Source organism: Ischnura elegans, chromosome 10 (assembly GCF_921293095.1).
Source record: "Ischnura elegans chromosome 10, ioIscEleg1.1, whole genome shotgun sequence".
Classification (NCBI taxonomy): domain Eukaryota; kingdom Metazoa; phylum Arthropoda; class Insecta; order Odonata; family Coenagrionidae; genus Ischnura; species Ischnura elegans.
This window is the reverse complement of record NC_060255.1, coordinates 2,359,279-2,378,836: the sequence shown is the minus strand read 5'-3', so window position 1 is coordinate 2,378,836 and position 19,558 is coordinate 2,359,279. Positions and strand designations below refer to the sequence as shown.

Sequence of the window (19,558 nt, the reverse complement as noted above, 5' to 3'; positions counted from 1 at the left end):
GATCAAAAGAAAAATCGATATGTCGATCTTATTTCAAGGTCAGCCTCTTGCAGACACTGTCCACGCATATATTTGAAGTGCAAATATTGGTCCGTGTGCCATGACGACATGCAGACCTAAGGCTGTGATTGGAAGGCCATTGACCAAAGTGGTCATTAGCCCTGGCGAGAAATCAGACACCTCTTCACTTCTTGGTCACCCTCCATCTTCCCACTCACAGCCTTTAGCCAACCCTAAATTTTGCTAACGATAGGCGATGTCATAAGAGCACTTTTTTGCTGCGTTTGCATTCCCGGCATTTATCGCATTTGCTATATTTTTAGTTAACGTGCTGTGATTGTTATGTGATCAATATTTCTTCCTAAAATGGCTTATCAACAGACTGTGAATTTTGGCACGGTGTAGACCGTGAAAACCTGGAAGAAACCTCGAATTGTATAATTTAGTGTGAGTGGGAACCGTGTTTATCTTTAAAAATTGGAGTAAAAATCATGCACATGGATAATCCGCAACCCGGATAAACCGCAGCCATATAATCGGGAGTCTGCTGTATAACTCTTTGGTACTGCAGTTGAACTAGATTAATCACAGGGCCTAGGGGCATAAAATAAGCTTTCGGTTCCTGAAGTTTGAAGTTTTTAGTGTTATCTTAGTGTATGGCTTTACTTGGGTAGTGAAGAAATACAGTGGTTTCAGTTTTTAATATCATGGAACTTACGAAATAACAGTGTAAGAGTTCTATACATTAGGCATAGAGTAATAAAGGGTTCGTAAAAAGAAGTGCTAACAATACAGCTTTCCATATTGACTGATGCAGGTTAATATCAAATTCCTCTAGCATTGATAAGTTTTCCTCTTAAGGATGTATTTAATGTTTTGCTTTTGTTGCTATTTTTATCACCGTTATATGTAGACTGAGATATCATCCAATCAGGCTGATCATTGTAAAGTTATTTGCCCATCAAGAAAATTTTGTGATCATTGCCATTATGAATATTGTGATTATAAATCTTCTTTAATGTATATCTTTTCTTATATATAACACGTATGGTATTCATAGGTTGTTATAATGTGAAGGGATGGGGAGTTATTTTTTACATTTACGTACCTATATGTATTGTAAATTTTGTAGCAATTTCCAGAAATATTAGCTTTCAGTTGTGAGGTGATTAAGCAAGCCTTCATTGTTTGAATTTACTTTTTCTTAAGCTGGTTTGGGATTGATATTTTTGTATGTTAGTTAATTTCTGCTATCTGCTTCCAGCATGAATTACAATAATTTTCATGATGTCTGCAAGAAGCTTGCAGAAGTATCTGGCTCCTGCTAACATCCACAACGGTTTTTTTTTATTCGAAAAAATATTCCATAAGTTCTTGTGACGGAAACTTTAATACTAAATGCCTGTTTAAGTCCAATTAAGATCCTTGAAAGTCTTGGTATAGAGCTCTTCTGTGTTGGCTGTGAAAATAGGCACCTTCTTTGAACATTTCTTGTTGTTAATTCAGCCAAAGCATTTATTAGTTGCGTTATCAAAAATTACATATCATCTAAAGGTGAAAATGACATCGGTTTTATAAATAAGAGTTCATGTTTGGTTATATCATACAATCTGGTCTATCTGAGAGTTTCACCATAAAACCTAAGAGCAAATAGTACAAATTGATGATTACCTGATAGTGATGATTCTCCACTTCCACATGATGAAGATTTCAATTAGTGATGGGTCGATTCCAAAATTTTAATGATTCCGATCGCGGTTCCGATTCTGACATTTCAATTCCGATTCTACCGATACCGATTCCATCGATTCTGATGCCATGGGCTCCAAGAAAAATATCACATAATTCCAGGCAACAAGACAACCACTTAAAAAAAAGGTTACTCTGTGAAAGAATCAGTTGACAAAAGTATCTTTCATATAATCACTATGTAATTAAAATATAATAGCTAAATTTCAAAACAGAACATACCTGAAAAGTGGTGTTACCTCAAAGGTATTACTTAAGAATATTAGCACTCAAATTTTTCTGTGCAATCAAGACATCCTCTTTATTTTTCTTTCCAGATAGGAGGAGAGACAGCTCAAAAATTACCTGAAGGAATGAAAATCCAAATGCATTATGATACGGTAGGTAAAATATTTGTGTATTTCATTTCCTGTATGTCTCATTGGAGTGCTCTTCTAAAGTATGTGAGATCTTCTTTCTCTTGAAGTAAAAGTGATGTTGGTGTTGTTGTTAGTCTTTTTATTGCTATTATTTTGAACAAGTATGAAGTCACTAATTGTGGCAGATGTACCAGGAAAATTATTCAAAGATTTTTTTGATAGGTTGCATTTGGTAGTGTGTCAAGATATTTCAAACTGCATTAAACTAGCTCAAGTTGGTTATTTTTGGTTTATGATATCTTATTATTAATTTACTCTGGATTGTTTTTAAGTCGACTAGTTAATTCTTACCAGATTTTAGGTTTGTAGCAAGTTAGTTTCATAAAAATGAAATATATTGTATGTCTTTGGCTGCTGTTACTTCATTTGCTAGACATATAATTTTTCAAATGTAATATCTTTAATTTTGTTCCCTAAATACTGTTAGTAATTTTCATATCATCTGTAATTCGACATGTGACTTCACTAGACCAAGTGGGAAAATTTATCTCCCACAAATTCCATGATTTGGATGCCAATGCTTCAACCAGTCAATCTTTCATCTCCCCTGAGGATTTTTGTGGGATTATTTTGTGTCTACTTTAAAATAAAATGTATAATTCAAATGCATTCATTATTAGATCTCATCTTGACTGTATTTTAAAGTTTCAAAAGCTTATGGGTCTCAGAAATTTTGTTGTAAACTCAATTACAAGCAATGCATATCTTTTTTAGATAATTTTGATTAATGAGTCTATCACATTCTGAACGGAATGAGTGAAGTATCCTCAGTTTAAACATAGATGTAAAATATGGTGTCTTCTATAATCTCCTATTTGCATTTTTAAATAAGTGTTTTGCTTTAAAAATTTCTTAAAATTTTTGCATTCGCCTTGTATGCCAACAATTTAAAAGGATTAATGAATAGCAATCAATACTGTCTTCCAATACCTCTTCGTAGTTACAACTGGTTGGGAACAAACAATTATCAATTTAAGGGCTGGTCTCATAATTCCTGATGAGTGATGACCATAGCTTAATACAGCCATAACCTTAAGATGAGGAATTGTGGGAAATTTAAACAAATGAAATTCTTTCAGAATAGCATGCTGAGAAATTATTCCAAAAAAATATATGAATCCATCTACCTCAATTTTCATTCATGGCAAAATTTTAACTGGACTTCAATGAAACCAGTCCTTAATGTAGTTATATTTATTGAAGGCCGCTCATTCATTTTGTTTTTTGAATTGATATGAACATTAATCACGGCATAATCAATAATAAAAAAAGGGGGATTTTTTTACCTTCATTCTTTATTACTCTTTGAATCTAATATTTTGAGATCGATAAAATAACACACTGGATCAAAATTCTTTAAAACATATTCAGGGTCTTCAGCAACATGAAGAACGTGGAGATTTTTTTTTTTTCATTTTTCCTGCAAGCCCTTATAGACCTCATCCATTGCTCTTTATTTTTTACTTTGAAGAAAAAGCATGTAAAACGGTCAGGGCCAAAGGCTCAGGTGATTTTGCATTCATTTAGTGACTTTGGAAATTGTACAGTTGGTAATTTTTTACAATTTATTTTCCACATTATCAGAGTGTATCGTTTTGACAGCTACCTAATTACGTCACGATATCTAAGTGGCTAGTTCCATTAAGTCCCTATGTAAATGCAAAATTTGCCTGCCTAGTCTAGAGAAAAATAAATCACGATTCCCTGCACACCTATATTTCCCCCTTTAAATAGGATATTACTGCTGTTTTTTTATCCTTCAACCCGGCAATAATTTCCACTACGTCTCCTTGGGCAAGATCAAGCATTCAAAAAAATGCTGTAGGGTCATTGTCCATTCATTTTGCGCTTTCTTTAACTGAAGGACTCTTCTCCCTTGCTGCCAAAGATGGTGGGTGACCCAGAAGGTATTATGATGGACGATTCCTTGGATGGTGGCACAGGCACTGGACCTCCATCTGTTGGCTCTGGGGACATTCCTGTGTCCATGCCTATGTCTACTCCTTCATCTGGAAAGAAGGTGAATAAGTACCTCCAAACCCAATACCGTTAGACCCCTTCTTTACGATGACAATCTGTTCCACAGCTCTATTCGTAGTGTTAATTCCAATGGATGATGAGGTAGCATATTGCCAGGTTAGGAATTGGTTCTTTTACATCAAAGTCAGTGTATGTAGTGGTGCATACATAACTGATTAGAGTTTTGAAATATGTTTGGAAAACATTGCTTAAAATTTTCTATAATGGCTGATGGTGATTTTTGCCTGAAATAGGGGAATGGGATGTGAAAACTCAACATTATTTGAGTACTCACGATTAAGTGAATCCATCCTATAGCAGGGGTAATCTGTACACAGTTAATGATCCCAATATCATTTACTGAAAGGAGATTTTAGGAAAAACGGTGGGAACTATATTTGGACATTTGCAGTAAGTATTATTCAAATTTTAATTTGTTCCCTAGTGGTGTCACAAAAATACCTAGGTAGGTTGGCTTAGAATCATGGTCATCTTAGATTTGTGTAAATAGGGCACATTTTTTTTTTTACTGTGAAAGATAAGTTTAATTGAAACATTTTACAAATCAACCCATCTGCTCCACGCCCCATGTACAAATTCTATTTTAAGTCGTCCTATTGCTTTTCATTCTATTCGTATATCCTATTCTCCTCAGCCCACTTGCCTAGCATTCTTCCCTCGAACGCAATTTTTTGCATCCCCTCCTCACTTTGCATTTCCGCCATCCAAACCTTGTCTCATCCAAATCTCCTCTTGTCGTAGTAACACTATCAATCGTGAGGATTGTTATGGAGACTTTTGGAAAAATTTCACTCTAGGAGAGAGAGTGTGATTTTTTTAACCGGAAAATAATTGTTGCACACTCCTGGCCAAAATTTTACTTTGAGGTGTGGATAGTGTTGTTTTTTGTTGAATTTAATTCCTCTCCTGGCAGAAAAGGTGTGGATTATGAGACTTGGGGCTTATATTATGGAGCAAAGTTACAATTTTTCTCAGGTTTATTTTTAGTACTGTTTCTCCCTCATTTTATTACAAGATAGTAGGCTATACAACTGATAAAGCAAATATTATATTCCTGGTTTAACATCTGTTATAAAGTGTGACATTTTGTTTTTGGTTGCACCTTTTAGTTTAATTTTTTTCACTGAATTATTAATTTTTTAGTTATAGTTAGCATTGATGTAGCTCTTTCACTGTAGTTATCTAGAACCTTGTGGTGACCTGAATTTTCTTGTGTTTGAGGCGTGATGGTCTTGCATTGATATTCTTAGTTGTTCGTCTAGTTGTGATATTAGGGAATGTGTATCGTGTAATGTTGATGTTTGAGTAGAGGATTCACTGTAGTATTATATTTATTATCTCACTGTAGATTTACTTGTCAACATTTTTGTTTTTCTTTCACACAAGAAATAGCTTTTCATGTGTTCTTAGTGTGTCTTTTGAATTTATTCTACTAACTTTTATACCTTAGGATTCCACCAGATCCAGTCCTCCTCGCATAGGAATCATTGATGATAGCCTCGGTATAATAATGTATTTTTACATATTTATTCCTTGTTTAAACCATTTTCCCCTCTATATGTATTTGATAATAGGAAATTTATTAATGTGTATTTCACTTTTATTTAGTCATATGAACAGCTCAGCATCTTTCATCTGGTGAAAATGTCATGGGTATGATGTTTAATTATGGATTTTATCAGACTGCAGGTCCCTTTTAGAACTAGGTGTGGTCTGAAAATAATGGGAACTAAATTTTTAAACATCTTGCAAATTTAGGGAGTCCAACTGTCTAAGTTTTTTTATCATGTTGGTATGCATGCCTCTGAAGTGTGATAATATTTTCAGTTGTCATTGTTTGCTTTGCCTGTGGCAGCAGCTGTGACTAAATGTGTTTTTTATGTGCTGTGATTTTGGGCTTACAAGTCATCACTTGTTTGTGAATTTTTGGCCCAAAGCAATGCCGTAAGCATTTGTCAGCCTCCATTTCCCCAGACATGGCACCATGTGAATTTTTCCTATTTCCTAAAAGAAAGAGGACCTTAAAGGACCATCAATTTACTAGCAAATATGTCATCAAAAGATATCACTGACAGATAGGCATGAAGGCTATCCCAAAGATCAGGTTCGAGAAGTGTTTCGAGAATTGGAAGAAGCACTGGGACAAGTGGATAATATCTAATGTGGACTATTTTGGAGGCAATAACAGTATTAAAGACTAAATAATTTTTTTGAAAAAGCTAAAATTCCTGTCATTTTCTGTACACACTACGTTGTACGTTAACTTGAATTTATTCTAATATGATTTTTATAAATACTGTAATTATTTTCTGTATTAGATAGCTACCTATCTAACTTTGCAAAATATATCACTGGTAAGCATAAATTATGATCATTCCTTTTTTTGTCATTGCATCCAAAGACATGATGATAATTTTTTCTTTCTGCTTCTGAATGTTAAATTTTGCTGCCAATACATACCACACTATGCATTGCATTTTGCACCAGTTTGGATACGTGAAAGGTGCAATGTGAGTCAAGGAGTCAATGCAAGCTTTTGCCTGCTTTCCTTTTGTAGTATTGCTACTGTTGTATGTCAATACTTCATTCCCTCAAATAATTAATAAAAAGGAAAGATAATACAAAATGATGTATGGATGTGTTTAATGGTCTTCCCTTACCTTAAGCATTTTAAGATACGTACAGAAGAGTTGTGTTGAGAGCTTAATTCAAATCTCAATTACAGATATGTACTATGGGGGAAAAAAGTATCCCGACAAAGTTTGTGCCGCCACTATCGCTCCGCGGGATAGTGGGTTTCCTTTCCAGTGAGTTGTTATTCTTTGGTCAGTGAGGGAAATTCAAACAAGGCAAACCATTTCCTATTTTCGTCGTCCAAATACGCGACCGAATACTGAGTCTCCCGCAACCCAAAGCATGGCTGGCGATGAACTCCGCAGAATTGAGGCGCATTCGACGGCATCATGTGCGCACATTATGAATGCTCCTCTGAATTTTCCTTCGACTTTCTCAACGAAACGACAAAAATCACTACGGGCCATAGCAAGCTTTATCTCAAGGTAAACAAGACAGTCAACGAGAATATTCGATGGGCCACGTATTTGAATGAAGTTGATTTGAAGAAGTTTTAGCTTTTCCGGAAGGACTGTCGTGCACATTGCCAGAACGCGTTTTTCTTTCGTTCGAGAAGGGTATTTTCCTACCTTGATTTAAGATACCTTTGTCAGCAGGCAAAATAGGGAAAAGTAGTCAGCATGTTGGAGGCAGGCTTAACATTAGCAAATATTCAGAAAGTAATCAAGAGCATGATAATGAAGGATTTGGAAACTCGAATGACCCAAATTTTGGACCGAGCAAATCTGCTGGACCTCATTTTATAACGCAAGAGGATTTAAATGATCTACTGCACGATTTAAATTATATCCAGAAAGCAGGGTAAAATCTTAGTATCACGATTAAAGGGTTGAAAATTGTTGGATCCAAATTCGAAACTTTTGATATCCCGCTCTCGCTATGACGAATTTCATTTGGTTTCTTCTCCAAAAAGCGATTTGCTTTTTGCAATGATGTTATCTCTGTTATGGATGCTCTTAATTTTGAAATAAACACAGATGATTAGCGTTTTTTCATTTATTCCTCCTACGTTATTTTAAAGGGTAACCTCTTACAATGGCAATGAGCTCCCATCAATGCTGTTAACTCATGAAACTGAAATGAAAGAATCTTACGAGAATATGCAGTTATTTTTAGAAAAAAATCACTACCAAAAATATAAATGGAAAATTTGTGGCCAAAAATTAAAGTAATTGCAATGCTACTAGGATTACAGCTTGGCTATACGAAACGTTGTTTCATCTGCGAATGGGATATCAGAGGTAGAAAAAATTATTACTAGAAAAAATTTGTCCGGAACGTAAAGAACTCGTCCCTGGATCCAAAAATGTCCTTTGTCAGCCTTTGGTCGGTCCAAAAAATATTCATTTTCCGCCTCTGCATATTAAATAAGGACTTTTTTATTTTGTTGAAGCCATGGACAAAAATGGTGCTGGTTTTACTTATTTGAAACTAAAAGTCCTTCAATTAAGTGAGGCAAAGATCAAATAAGGAATATGTATTGGGCCACAGATTAGGGATTGAAGGATTTGGAATTTCAACTGCAAGTGAGGTCAACGGAGAAAAGCTCGTGGAACGCATTTAGCAATGTATCTGAACATTTTGTTAGGAAATGTCATGGCTGAAAATTATCATGATCTTGCGGCTATATTAATATAATCAAATCGTACCAAAATATGGGCTTCAATATGAATTTAAAATTCTATTTTCTCGACTCAAACCTTGCCTTTTTCCACCAAACCTCAGCGCTGTTAGAGATGAACACAGTGAGCGTTTCGACCAAGATATTTTACATTTGGAAAAATAGAACCAAGGCAATTTCAGCAACATGTTAGTAGATTACTGATTGACACTGAATTGGGATTTACCAGATGCTAAATATACGAGAACATCCTATGAAAAAAATTAAAAATGAGGAAAATTTTTCTCATTTTTAAAATCACGATTTATTTGCTTAAATATCCTTGAACCCTTATTTAGTTCAGTCGTCCTAAAGAAAGTAAACGTGATAGATAATATCTGAGCCTAGATTTGGAATCAGGACGAAAAGCACCTCAAGGTTCACCCAACAACATCTCTTGGATAGAAAAATATTTTTTGTTGACCAGTATATTTAGAGTAATTCCTGATGCTCAAAATAGCTCCTCGTCATTATTGCCTTGCAGATTACGTCTAGCGAATATTTATCCTGTGAATTTTCAGAGACGAGAAAATGAGGAAGTGGAGATAAGCTTTCAGTGAATTTTATTACGAGTGCCGGAGTAGATGCGAAGAAGGAACGGAAAGGAGGGTTAGAGGGAGATAGCGGGTAAAAGGAGGGCAGAATTCCTAAGGATATCGAATGCGCCGACATTCTAAAGAGGAGTACGAAATACGTTTGAGCCTCGGTTCGAGGCAGGCAAATTCACCGTCACGACCTTAGTGGCTGAAAAAAGACCGTATTTTAATTTCCATCGTCTCATTCCAAGGATTATATACTGTTAGAAAGGGAATCCATTCTCCTGCGAAGCGATGGTGGTGGCACAAACTCTATTGGGATACTTTTTTCCCCCATAGTACATGTTTTTGTACTGAGGATAACTGTGAAAGGCAAACTTGAAATATTATCTAAATAAGGAATGTTCATGTTCAATATATATTAGGACACTTATGTTCTTGATATTTTACAAATACACAATAATTTGTATTTTAGTCAAGTGATACTGGTCAGAAATTGAATTCTTTAATCCTTGTTTAGTGAATACAGAAAGGAATAATATACCTAAATATGTATGTGAAAACTTCTGTCTTGCAAGATGGCAGAAAATGAAGAACATTTTAGGAATACTAGTTTTGTGTTTTCTTTTGTATAAATTATGATTAAAATACTTAATGAATGATAGAAATTTTAGGCTTGAATCTAATTGCTATTTTCTCATTTCACTAAATTTATGGAATAAATTCCTAAGGTCTATCAGTCAGTATACCTACATCATATACCCATCTTGTATCCTTAAAACTTACATAAAATATAGGTGACACTCAATCTGAGATGAAGTAAACTCACTCCACAGGTTATGTATGGTCTTAATTCTGTTTGCATTTGCAGAAAGCTCCATCCAAAAAGCAAGTCTCAGGGTACATCTTGTACTCAGGTGACGTCAGGAGAGGCATAACGGCAAAGTATCCTGATTCCTCATTTGGTGAAATCAGTAGGATTGTTGGGAATGAGGTGAGTTTTCCTTGATCGTATTTATTTTGTCCCCACTCTCTCCTGTGCAGTCAGTGGTTCATCCATGTGTGATGTAAATTTTACCTCCCTGTTATGCTATTGATTATGTAGTTAAGAGCAGGAGCTGCTGGAGAAATTCATTCATGTGGGTGTCCACTTAGCATTTTTCAGAATTATTCAGGTTTGTTTTTATCAGGAGTGATTAATTTCGAGTGGTTGGCAATGCGATTGGAATTTGTTTTGTGCGAAATTTTTTTTTCTGATGAGTCACTACAAGGTGTTGTCTCATTTTTGAAAAAGAAAGTATCAAACACAGCATATCCAAGTTGTGTTGCCCACGACTCAGAATCAATCTCTTTTTATGAAAACAATTGAAATGATTGTGATCAACATCTTGCACGTACTTCTGTGAGAGCAGAAACTTTGATGAGCTCTTCTTTCACTTATTCAAAAGCCAATTAACTGATAATGCTGAATATATAACTAGAATAAAAGGAAACTATTATTGATTAGATAAGGTATACAACTCCTATGATTACAATTCCATTTTTCAAATTTGATTCAAAGAGCGTTTAGTTGACCAATGAACAAGTAATGAACACTCTACCCATGATGCAACGTGCACGTCATCCACCATTGAGAATATATGATATGGGTCCATTATCTTCAGTCGGCATGTTAAATAATGAGAGGGTAGTGTAAGAAGGTAATCCCGAAAAATGTCGTTTTCCTTCCTATTTGGATACTCCCATTTTTGTAAACCCTGCTCTTGCCTGCAATTCCTGCTGAGGTGTTTCAGAGGAATTAGAATCATTTTCATTATATACAAAATTATTGAATGAAATAGGTCACTACTGCCTGATATCTCAATACCATGTTGTCAAATTGCATCACTTGTGATTGCGTGGGCCCCATTTGTTGACATAAGTGGCAGCAGCCCAAGCCCTCATTTCCTTATCCTTGTGTCGTGAGTTAGGACTCAAGGCTTGGGTGCATGCAAATTTCTCTTGCTTTTGTTTTTGAAAAAACGTAATGACTGGCATATGCTTTTTGTACCTGTTAGGATATGAGGGGCATATTGGCCTGCAGAATTTTCCTAGGTGCTTGAAAATGTTTCTCCAAATGCCATACTGTGTGAATAATTTTTCTGTATTTAAGTATCTTACATTTCAGATGATAGTTAAGATGTACTAGGTTCTTTTGGTGCTTCATTGATTAAAACTAGAGTTGGGTCCGTTCCAGTACCCAGTTCTCGGTACTCAGTCAATTAAAGTAAAAATTTAAGCTACATCGCGGAATACAGAATACCGTATAAGCGCCTGTAAGAGGCGCACCTTTTTTTCCCAGAAATTGCAGCCAAAAATGGGGGTGCGCCTCGTACACAAACTTCTTATCTTCCCCCCTCCCCTTCACCGGTCGCAAGTCCAAGGGGAACTGAGTGGCCTTGGTTTTCAGCGTGAATCAGTCATCTGAAACCCTGGGTCAAAAACAAGCGGCAGGCAGGGGAGTTTCTCCCTTAGTGACGTATTTTTAAAATGCTCCTGTTTGCTTTTTTTGTAAGCATCGTGTCGTCACGTCGGTGCCCCAGAGGTGAACATGGAAGATCGCGCGGGGTTTTTCACTCCGAAGGGCGCGCTAAATTTACTGTCACGAGTGGGCATCCTGCGGCATTTATACTGCAAATAGTAATCTCATATCAAACGTAGAGAAATGCGTAGTTTTGAAGGACATACCTGGTTAATAGTCAATATCTGTCTTGCTGAGTAATTTCCATTACACTGAGGACCTGATTTTCCAAAAATCATCTTCAGATGCTAATATGAGGATTATTGCAACTGAAAATTATAGTGGTGTTAAAACCTGCGCTTTAAAAAATTCGAACGAGTGTGTTCATTGCTGGACTAAATGGTGGACAGAAGAAATCGGAAATGCTTATAAAGGCTGCTTTACACGGTGAATGATCATTCGAATGACCATCATGCTTAAGCGGGAAGAGCGCTGAAGGGGGGGTCGAGGGGAAAGAGCGCGCTCCCTCCCCTCCGTATTTCAAGCAACGAGGCTATGAGCGAAGGAGCAATGGACGAACACGTCCGATCTTGCATGTGACGTCGTTGCCTTCAAAGCGAAGGCACACCAATATGATATACGCAGTTTGCGTTGCCTGAAGTTTCCAGTCCGTCTCGCCTTGTTTGAATGCCCTTATGCTACGCTTGTTTCTTCCAAAATTGTGCTGTTTGGACTATTTTGAATATTAGTAGCCTTGTTGTAACTATAAATTTTTGTGTCAAACAATTAGAGATTAAAAAACTTAAATGCTGTCTGATATACGTCGCGTTAGGTCTCATTCTTTTTTTGAACCTCGTTCGTGTCATACAATTATTGAAAGCTATCAAGATATATTCGGGCTAAGTAGATGACTCACCTAGCATTTGGCCTCCAGAAACTGGGAGATCGATCAAGGTCAGTTAGTGAGACGGGGTGGGGATGAAACACGTTTCTATTGTTCCCTTGATATTTTCCTGTGGGGTCTTGGAAAGGAAAAAAAAACGGCAGAGGCATTGGCTGATGGAGGGCCGAGTGTGACTCCATTAAATCTACGACGTGGTTATTATCCTACGGCTCTGAGATTGCCCCGATTGTTGTCCAAGCTCTTGGGAAGGTTCATGCTATGTGCCTGTTGTGTTTTGCTTTAAAATTTTCCACGGCTGCAATTCTATTGCAATACTCCTGCAAGAGCATTTTAACAAAATTGTTCGTGAATAGGACAAGCATCGTAGAGCAACGGCGTATGCGAAGAGAGGATCGGAACTCTTTCTACTCCCTCTTATGCCGCTATTACCGCCGCAGTTATCAAAATTTCCTCTTTCAAATAGTACTGAAAGAGGAAATTTCGACAACTGTCGAAATTCCGGGCATACGCCTGCCACACCGCACGATAGGATAAAAATTGTCGCAAATTTTTTTCTTTATAATTTTGATGCTCAAAATAGGGGTGCGCCTCTTACACACGCTTATACGGTATATTTTGAATTGACTCACAAGTTACTGCAAATTAACGGATGATATCGTCAGAAGTTAGGGGAGTTTCACCATTGATCCTGATGCCATGCTAACTATCCATGCAGTGTGTAAACTGCTCCTGCGGCCCTTCAAAATCAACATCGACCGCTACTGTTTTCAGTGAATGCCTTTTCTGTAATGCGAGCAATATTTCTGGCAAGAAAAAGAATAGATTATACCCAGATATGGTAAAAATGTTGAATTTTTTAAATCAAAACTGTAGTAAGAATCATTGGCTGCCTGATGTAATGTGAAATATTGGTTGATCATGCATTCTTTAACAATGTGTTATTTATACTTTTTTTACTTCGCAAATAAAATTATTGAGACTTTCTTAAGTTTTTTAACAAGTTTTCCCGCTTATTTACATTTTTAGTGAAATTATTTTCATTCACTTCTTGTGGTTCATTTAAATTTCCCAATAATTCGAATAGTAATCCTTGGAACCGAGTAAAATTTAAGAACTGACTCATCCTTAATTAAAACTTTTTTGACCCTTTCAAGCCATGAAAAGAAATTCAGTTTTGTTTTTGAGTTATTACAAATGAATGGGGAGAGTTTGGGTTTTGCGTTTGCCTGCAGATCTTTAATGGTAAAATATTTCTTGTAGAGTAACAAAAGTTTTTGCTTTCATTATTTAACGTATTAGGAAATTCCTCCCAAGTTTCCCTTGACACAATTAATTTAAATTTTAATGCCTCTTGAACCTTTCTTTTCATTTTTGGTTGCACTTAATGCAGTGGAGGAATCTTGGTGCTCAAGAGAAACAGATCTATGAAGAGAAGGCTGCCCGCATTAACGAGGAGACTGCTGCCAAGATGGCCGCAATGGCAGCTGCTGCTGGTGAGACTGGCGGCATCCTAAACCAGTCCACATCCACTTCCTCCACCAACCAAATCCTTCAGCACCAGCAGGACTCCTCGTCGTCATCCAGTCCTGCACCACAGGGAACTCCTGGTGGTATGCCGAGTGGTGGGTGTCCTGGAGGAGCTAGTGGAACACCTGGTGGTGCCACCACCAATGGCAATCCATCCGACTTGGTGTATGAGTGCCTGTGGGATCACTGTGATTGGCAGTTTGAGGACCAGTCGGACCTCACGGAGCACTGCATTCAGGAGCCAAATGGTCACGTGCAACAGTTCTTTGTGGCAAACCCAGGTATCTTCATGTCATTTATCTTTGTTGGAATTTTCCTAGAAATAAGGCTGTTGATGTATTTTTTATGCAAGAAAGAAATTTAGCTCTTGCCTCAAATACTCCTTAACCCTTTCCTGCCGGAGTTTATGAAAGCAAAACTTTACCACGCTATGAGTAGCATAAGAACATTTTAAAACTCTCTGTATGGAGCTCTTTTTTGGGGGTGAGTTGCCGGGGTACACTCGTCCCTCGGATTTGGGACCCAACTCAATGGGGCGCCCGGCCATTATCCCTGCCTCACACCCGACCCTCGGACCCTTTCTTAGCGGGAGTCCGTGGTCAACTTATTATTTTACCGGTATTTTTTATAAAAAATTATTGATTATGATTTCTGAGAATTTACACTTACATAATAATAACTTACATATTTTTAAGCATTGTGAAATTTTAAACGGGTTTCTAGCGTTGATAATAACCTAGTTAGAACCTTTTTATTTTTCAGAAGGTTAGATGTTAGAAGTTTTTTAGAAGGTGAGGTTGGATGTTAGATGCAAAATTTTGGAGCTCTGAGAGAACACTGCTTGCTTGGGAGCCAAAGCTGAAGTGAGAACGAAATTAGAGGGGGAATGCATTCTCGTATGGGCAGGCATAAGTACTAAGAAATGGGTTTTAGTGATAACGTTTTCATAGAAGTTGAGGATGCATTCAGCAATTTAGGAAAAAGGGTAGGGAAAAAGGAATGCAAGCCTGAAAACCCATGAAAGAACTAGCACAATAGTATATTGAGGATCGCTTTTCTTAGAATCGGAGAGGGCCATCGAAAAATTCGACGAAAATGTCATTAGCGCTCAACACCTGGACTGTGTGAATGCACGTGGGATATCATGTGAGAGTGGAAGGTTTGGTTTTTCCGCGTAGTTTACCCGAGACATCGTCAGGCAGCTGAGCACATGTTCCACCCAAAATGAGTAGCTAACAATAGGGCATACAACGCAATAGGGCATACAAGTTACATTACCTTAGAATACCGGCGTAATAGTAATTACTTGGGGAAAATGAATGGATCAGAAAATAAATGGCATGTAATGTAGGAAGTTATTTGGATTGTAACATTCATGAGCGATAAAACAATAAAACAACAGCATCTCCCCATTACATATTTTTCATCCCGTAAGATGTAAGAACAAGGTATTAAAGCATTCACATGAGAAGTTCGTTAAAAATAGCACTAAAATTTCATTTAAAATTTGCCCTCGCACGGAACAAAATGAATTCATTACAATAAATAAAAAATTTGAGTTTGCAACAAATTATTCTTTGCAAAAACCATTGCCATTTCAACCACTTCATGGCAAATTCCTGCTGTGGGAAGGATCATAAATGAGTGGGAGGGTCGGGCTTAATTGCCTAAGGGGAGGCACAAGGGTCTTGCTAAGCTGGGTCTCGGGCCGGGCCTGAATGCCATTGACCATAGCTACCGCTGCGGGTAGTCCCATCCCCCGCGACAGCTATACACGACATCAGGTCGTCTGCGTAGTAAAGTTTGCGACAGCTATACCCGACGTCAGGTGTTCTGCATATAAAATGCCCGTCGGCTCCACCCGACGTCCGGCGTGAAAGGGTTAAAATATGGAAAGGTTTTTTTTGTTTTTGTGGTAAATGAGTCTATCGTGTGTTGCCTGTTATTTTTTTACATTTCCTTGTAGTTTGCTTGTCTTAATTTCTTGATTGCTTAATGTTATGAAAATATATTAATCAATATTGGAATCAAGGTGCATTAATCCAGGAATGAATTTATTTTCAGAATTCAAAGTTCTCCTAAAGTATACTGGAACACGATTCATGAGCAATATTTGAATAGGAAATGACAGTCGTAAGTAGGGACATGCAAAAGTCTCAAATGCAGTAACGCAAATTTTAGCACGAATTCTGGGGTTTTCCCGCAAATTTCGTTTTATAGTGATTTTCTCCAATTCATGGGCAATATTCACCAACTCAGACACGATTTTCATCATTTTTTTTCTTCTGCTCATGCTTCTCCCACGAAATTATTTTTTGAGGTGTATATTTAAGCTGTAATTTTTCACTGCATTGGCAGCTATCCGACGCAGCGAATTTGACGCAAACGCTATCTGACGCAACGACACCGTGAAATCCTCAGAGGTGTCTTGTTTGAAAGCGGCCTGAATTTCATGGTGCCATACCGAGAATGGCGGCCGGCGAATAGTTGTCGCATCTGAAAGTAGCCTGAAGGTAGCACTGCCTGTATTTCACGCCATAGACGGCGCAGCGCCAGGCCGGATTGAAATGGGCGCCTTGCTGACCATCGACAATGCCGTGCCGTCAACTACGCAATTCGACTCGTTTGAAGACATTCAGATCAATGATATCCATTGAGACCAATGGTTTTTTGAAAGCATGGTGCCGTGCCGTTGACGACGGCCGGAGCAAAGCCGGCTCGTCTGAAAGCGGCAAAAAGCGGTGGTGTGCAGTCTATGCCACGAAATACACACGGAGCGGCATTGAGGCAGCTTTCAGTCAAAACGATGTATCGCCGGCTGCCATTCCTGGCAAAGCACCGTGAAATTCAGGCCACTTTCCGACTAGATGACTCTCTGGATTTCACGGCACTGTGCCATGAACGGCAGCCCGCGGAAATTTGTCGCGTCGGTGAGCGGCCAATACAGAGAAAATAATTCATGATTTCCACAAAGAAGCACATTCGAGGAAATAAGGCGACTTAATTGTCAGGAGAATGTCTAAACCGCATGCACACGATGTCTAAAAAGTAGCCAAAATGCCATGAGAATCTGCTGGTTGACTCATTCTCATGACTGGAAGGTTCAAACTATCCTAATGCACACACATTCTATAGAGAGTTAACCCTTTCGCTACTAACGATGAAAATATGCGCAGGAGGTTTCTTGACTTGGGAGATGAAAGCAGCAAATTTTCGACAGAAATTTTTCTACGCGGGAGAACGAATGCTGAAAATATACATTTCCTTACTCTCCATCTTTTATGACAGTTGTGGGTTTGTGAAGTCTTAGTTTTGGGACCTAACTAGTGGGACGTAGGCCATACTCTCAAAATCTGGGAGAAGGTACCCGGACCCCTCATCTTATATTACCCCTTTTCGTGGTAAGGGATGTAGTCATAGAATTGTTCATTTAGTTGGTTTGTGAAATAAATATATTCTTCTTTCTCAAAAAATATAAACTAAGAATTGAATTATTTGTCTTTTGAGCAGCATTATCATATTTAAACAAAATTCTACCATAAATGTTAACTAATATCTCTATTTCAGTTCAAAAATCAACATGGAAATTGTTAATGCATTAACGTTAATACTGACATAAAGCTTCAAGTTAAGTGGACATAAAGCATAAAGTTTGGTGGTTATAATTAAAGCAATCCAGGAGCTCAAATTGTCTGATATATCGTTTGCATCTAAGTGCCTTTAAGCAATTTGGATCCCCTCTGCAAATGTGGACTCAGAAAGATTTCTTTCCTGCTATAGCACTGTGTTAACATATAAGAGAACAAATTGGAGGGAAGACAACTTGATCGCAATGGCAGTATTTCATTTGGAATTACAGACATTCAAAAGCAATTTCTCTTCTATGCAAGCTGGATAAATGGATACGCGAAGGATAAAATATGTAAAATAGGTGAATTCAGTCAATACTCCATGTATATTATTGCTTAAATTATCCCTGGTCAATAATATCCTAAATTTAGGGCAATGGGTGGGCCAGTGAAAGCATGGCTCTCAATCAACATATTATAAAATTATTTTGACATTAAAATAACTCCAATTTCAGGGCAAAATAACATCACTTTTGTAAAATTATAACACCACTTTTGGCTATAAAATAACCCCACTTTTTTCATGTCCCAAGTCATAAGTTACCCTTACATCTGATCAGGGCAGTAATAATGCTTCTACTCATTGGTAGATAGTGTTTGATAGCATATCTGATAAGATTGGATGTTATCCTCCATATTTGAGTACTAAGGAAGAGGTGGTGTGCCTTTCACGAAAGTATTGTTGTTGAAATTAAGCAGTAGGTGAATGAAAGTCAATATGGAGGTGAGCTTGCTAATCCTGACCCTTATCCAGGGATAGTGGTCCCTGGTGTCTTAATTTTCTCTGCAGTAGACCCCTGCTTAATGATGGTTGAACTTATAATGAATTCCACTTATGATCGGAGCTGATTTTGCCTACTCATTGTAAAATTTCAAATTTTTACTTAATTTGTTTCCAATCACTCAATTTCATCAATTATGTAATCCTTATGTCTTATTTGTGTATGAAACATTTTTTAATACAGCAACATTTACTGGCTAAACTGGTGCTCTTTACACAAATTCCTCATCTGTAAATAATGTTGATTCGATATGGAATCGAATTTGCTTTACAATTGTCCATCCTTAATGGATTAATGTCATACAACAAGAGTCTACTATTATATTTAAACTTGTAAAGTGATAGCTAATCAATCTTAATGGCATAAATTAATGATATGTGTGTGAAGTACTTAGCTTGCGAGGCCACATTGCCCTTAGGAGATCCTTGGATATGGGTAGCATAAAAGAAATTCTAAGTCTATAGCAATAGTGGTCCATCTATTAGATTTATGATCCTTCATTTTGGTATTTAATAAATAAAAGATTGTAGAACTTTTCCATGAAATGTTTTCCAAGTTAGACATATTTAAATAAATAGAAGATCGTAGCACTTTTCCACAACATTTTTTCCTGCATACAACGCTTTTCGGCTCACTGAGCCATCATCTGGTACAAGACACGGCAAAAATTTGAAAATCACCTATATAGCTTTGAGAAAGGGGATTGGGGAGGATTTGAAGAAGGGGGTGGGAACAGGCGTACAGAGTAGAGGCAGTACAGAGAAAGAAAGATGTCAAATCCTCCCCCCCTTTCTCAAGGGTATAAAGGTGATTTTCAAATGTTTTGCACTGTCTTGTACCAGATGATGGCTCAGTGAGCTGAAACGCGTTGTATGCAGGAAAAAATGTTGTGGAAAAGTGCTACGATCTTCTATTTATTTAAATATGTCTAACTTGCACCAATTGAGGCCTGAATCTGTTGAGCTTCATTTTGGTATTATTTTTTTGCAGATGCTGACTTTCAGTGTCAGTGGAAGGGTTGTGGTCGAATAAAGAAGCAAGCAGCACCATTCCCAAGTGTACAGCGGCTTGCCCGCCACGTGAAAGAAGTCCATATACAAAAGGGATGTGGACGACCTGTTGCACCTCATGATAGAAGCAGGTGTGTCTTTAGACCTAATGTTTTGAGTATTTATTTG

The 19,558-nt window shown here is 37.4% G+C and overlaps 1 protein-coding gene across 13 annotated transcripts in view; it reads left to right on the top strand.

The window, feature by feature from the left end:
* LOC124167310 (protein polybromo-1) overlaps positions 1 to 19,558 on the top strand; it is a 116,357-nt gene that overhangs the window by 73,406 nt on the left and 23,393 nt on the right. For 11 of the 13 annotated variants that reach the window (XM_046545274.1, XM_046545267.1, XM_046545265.1 and 8 more), the window contains exons 26-30: positions 2,067 to 2,129; positions 4,033 to 4,188; positions 9,910 to 10,032; positions 13,833 to 14,250; positions 19,371 to 19,521. In XM_046545274.1, the coding sequence (XP_046401230.1) occupies positions 2,067 to 2,129; positions 4,033 to 4,188; positions 9,910 to 10,032; positions 13,833 to 14,250; positions 19,371 to 19,521 (911 nt within the window). The remainder of the gene's footprint in view (positions 1 to 2,066; positions 2,130 to 4,032; positions 4,189 to 9,909; positions 10,033 to 13,832; positions 14,251 to 19,370; positions 19,522 to 19,558) is intronic. The other 2 variants (XM_046545269.1, XM_046545271.1) reach the window with 2 other exon arrangements.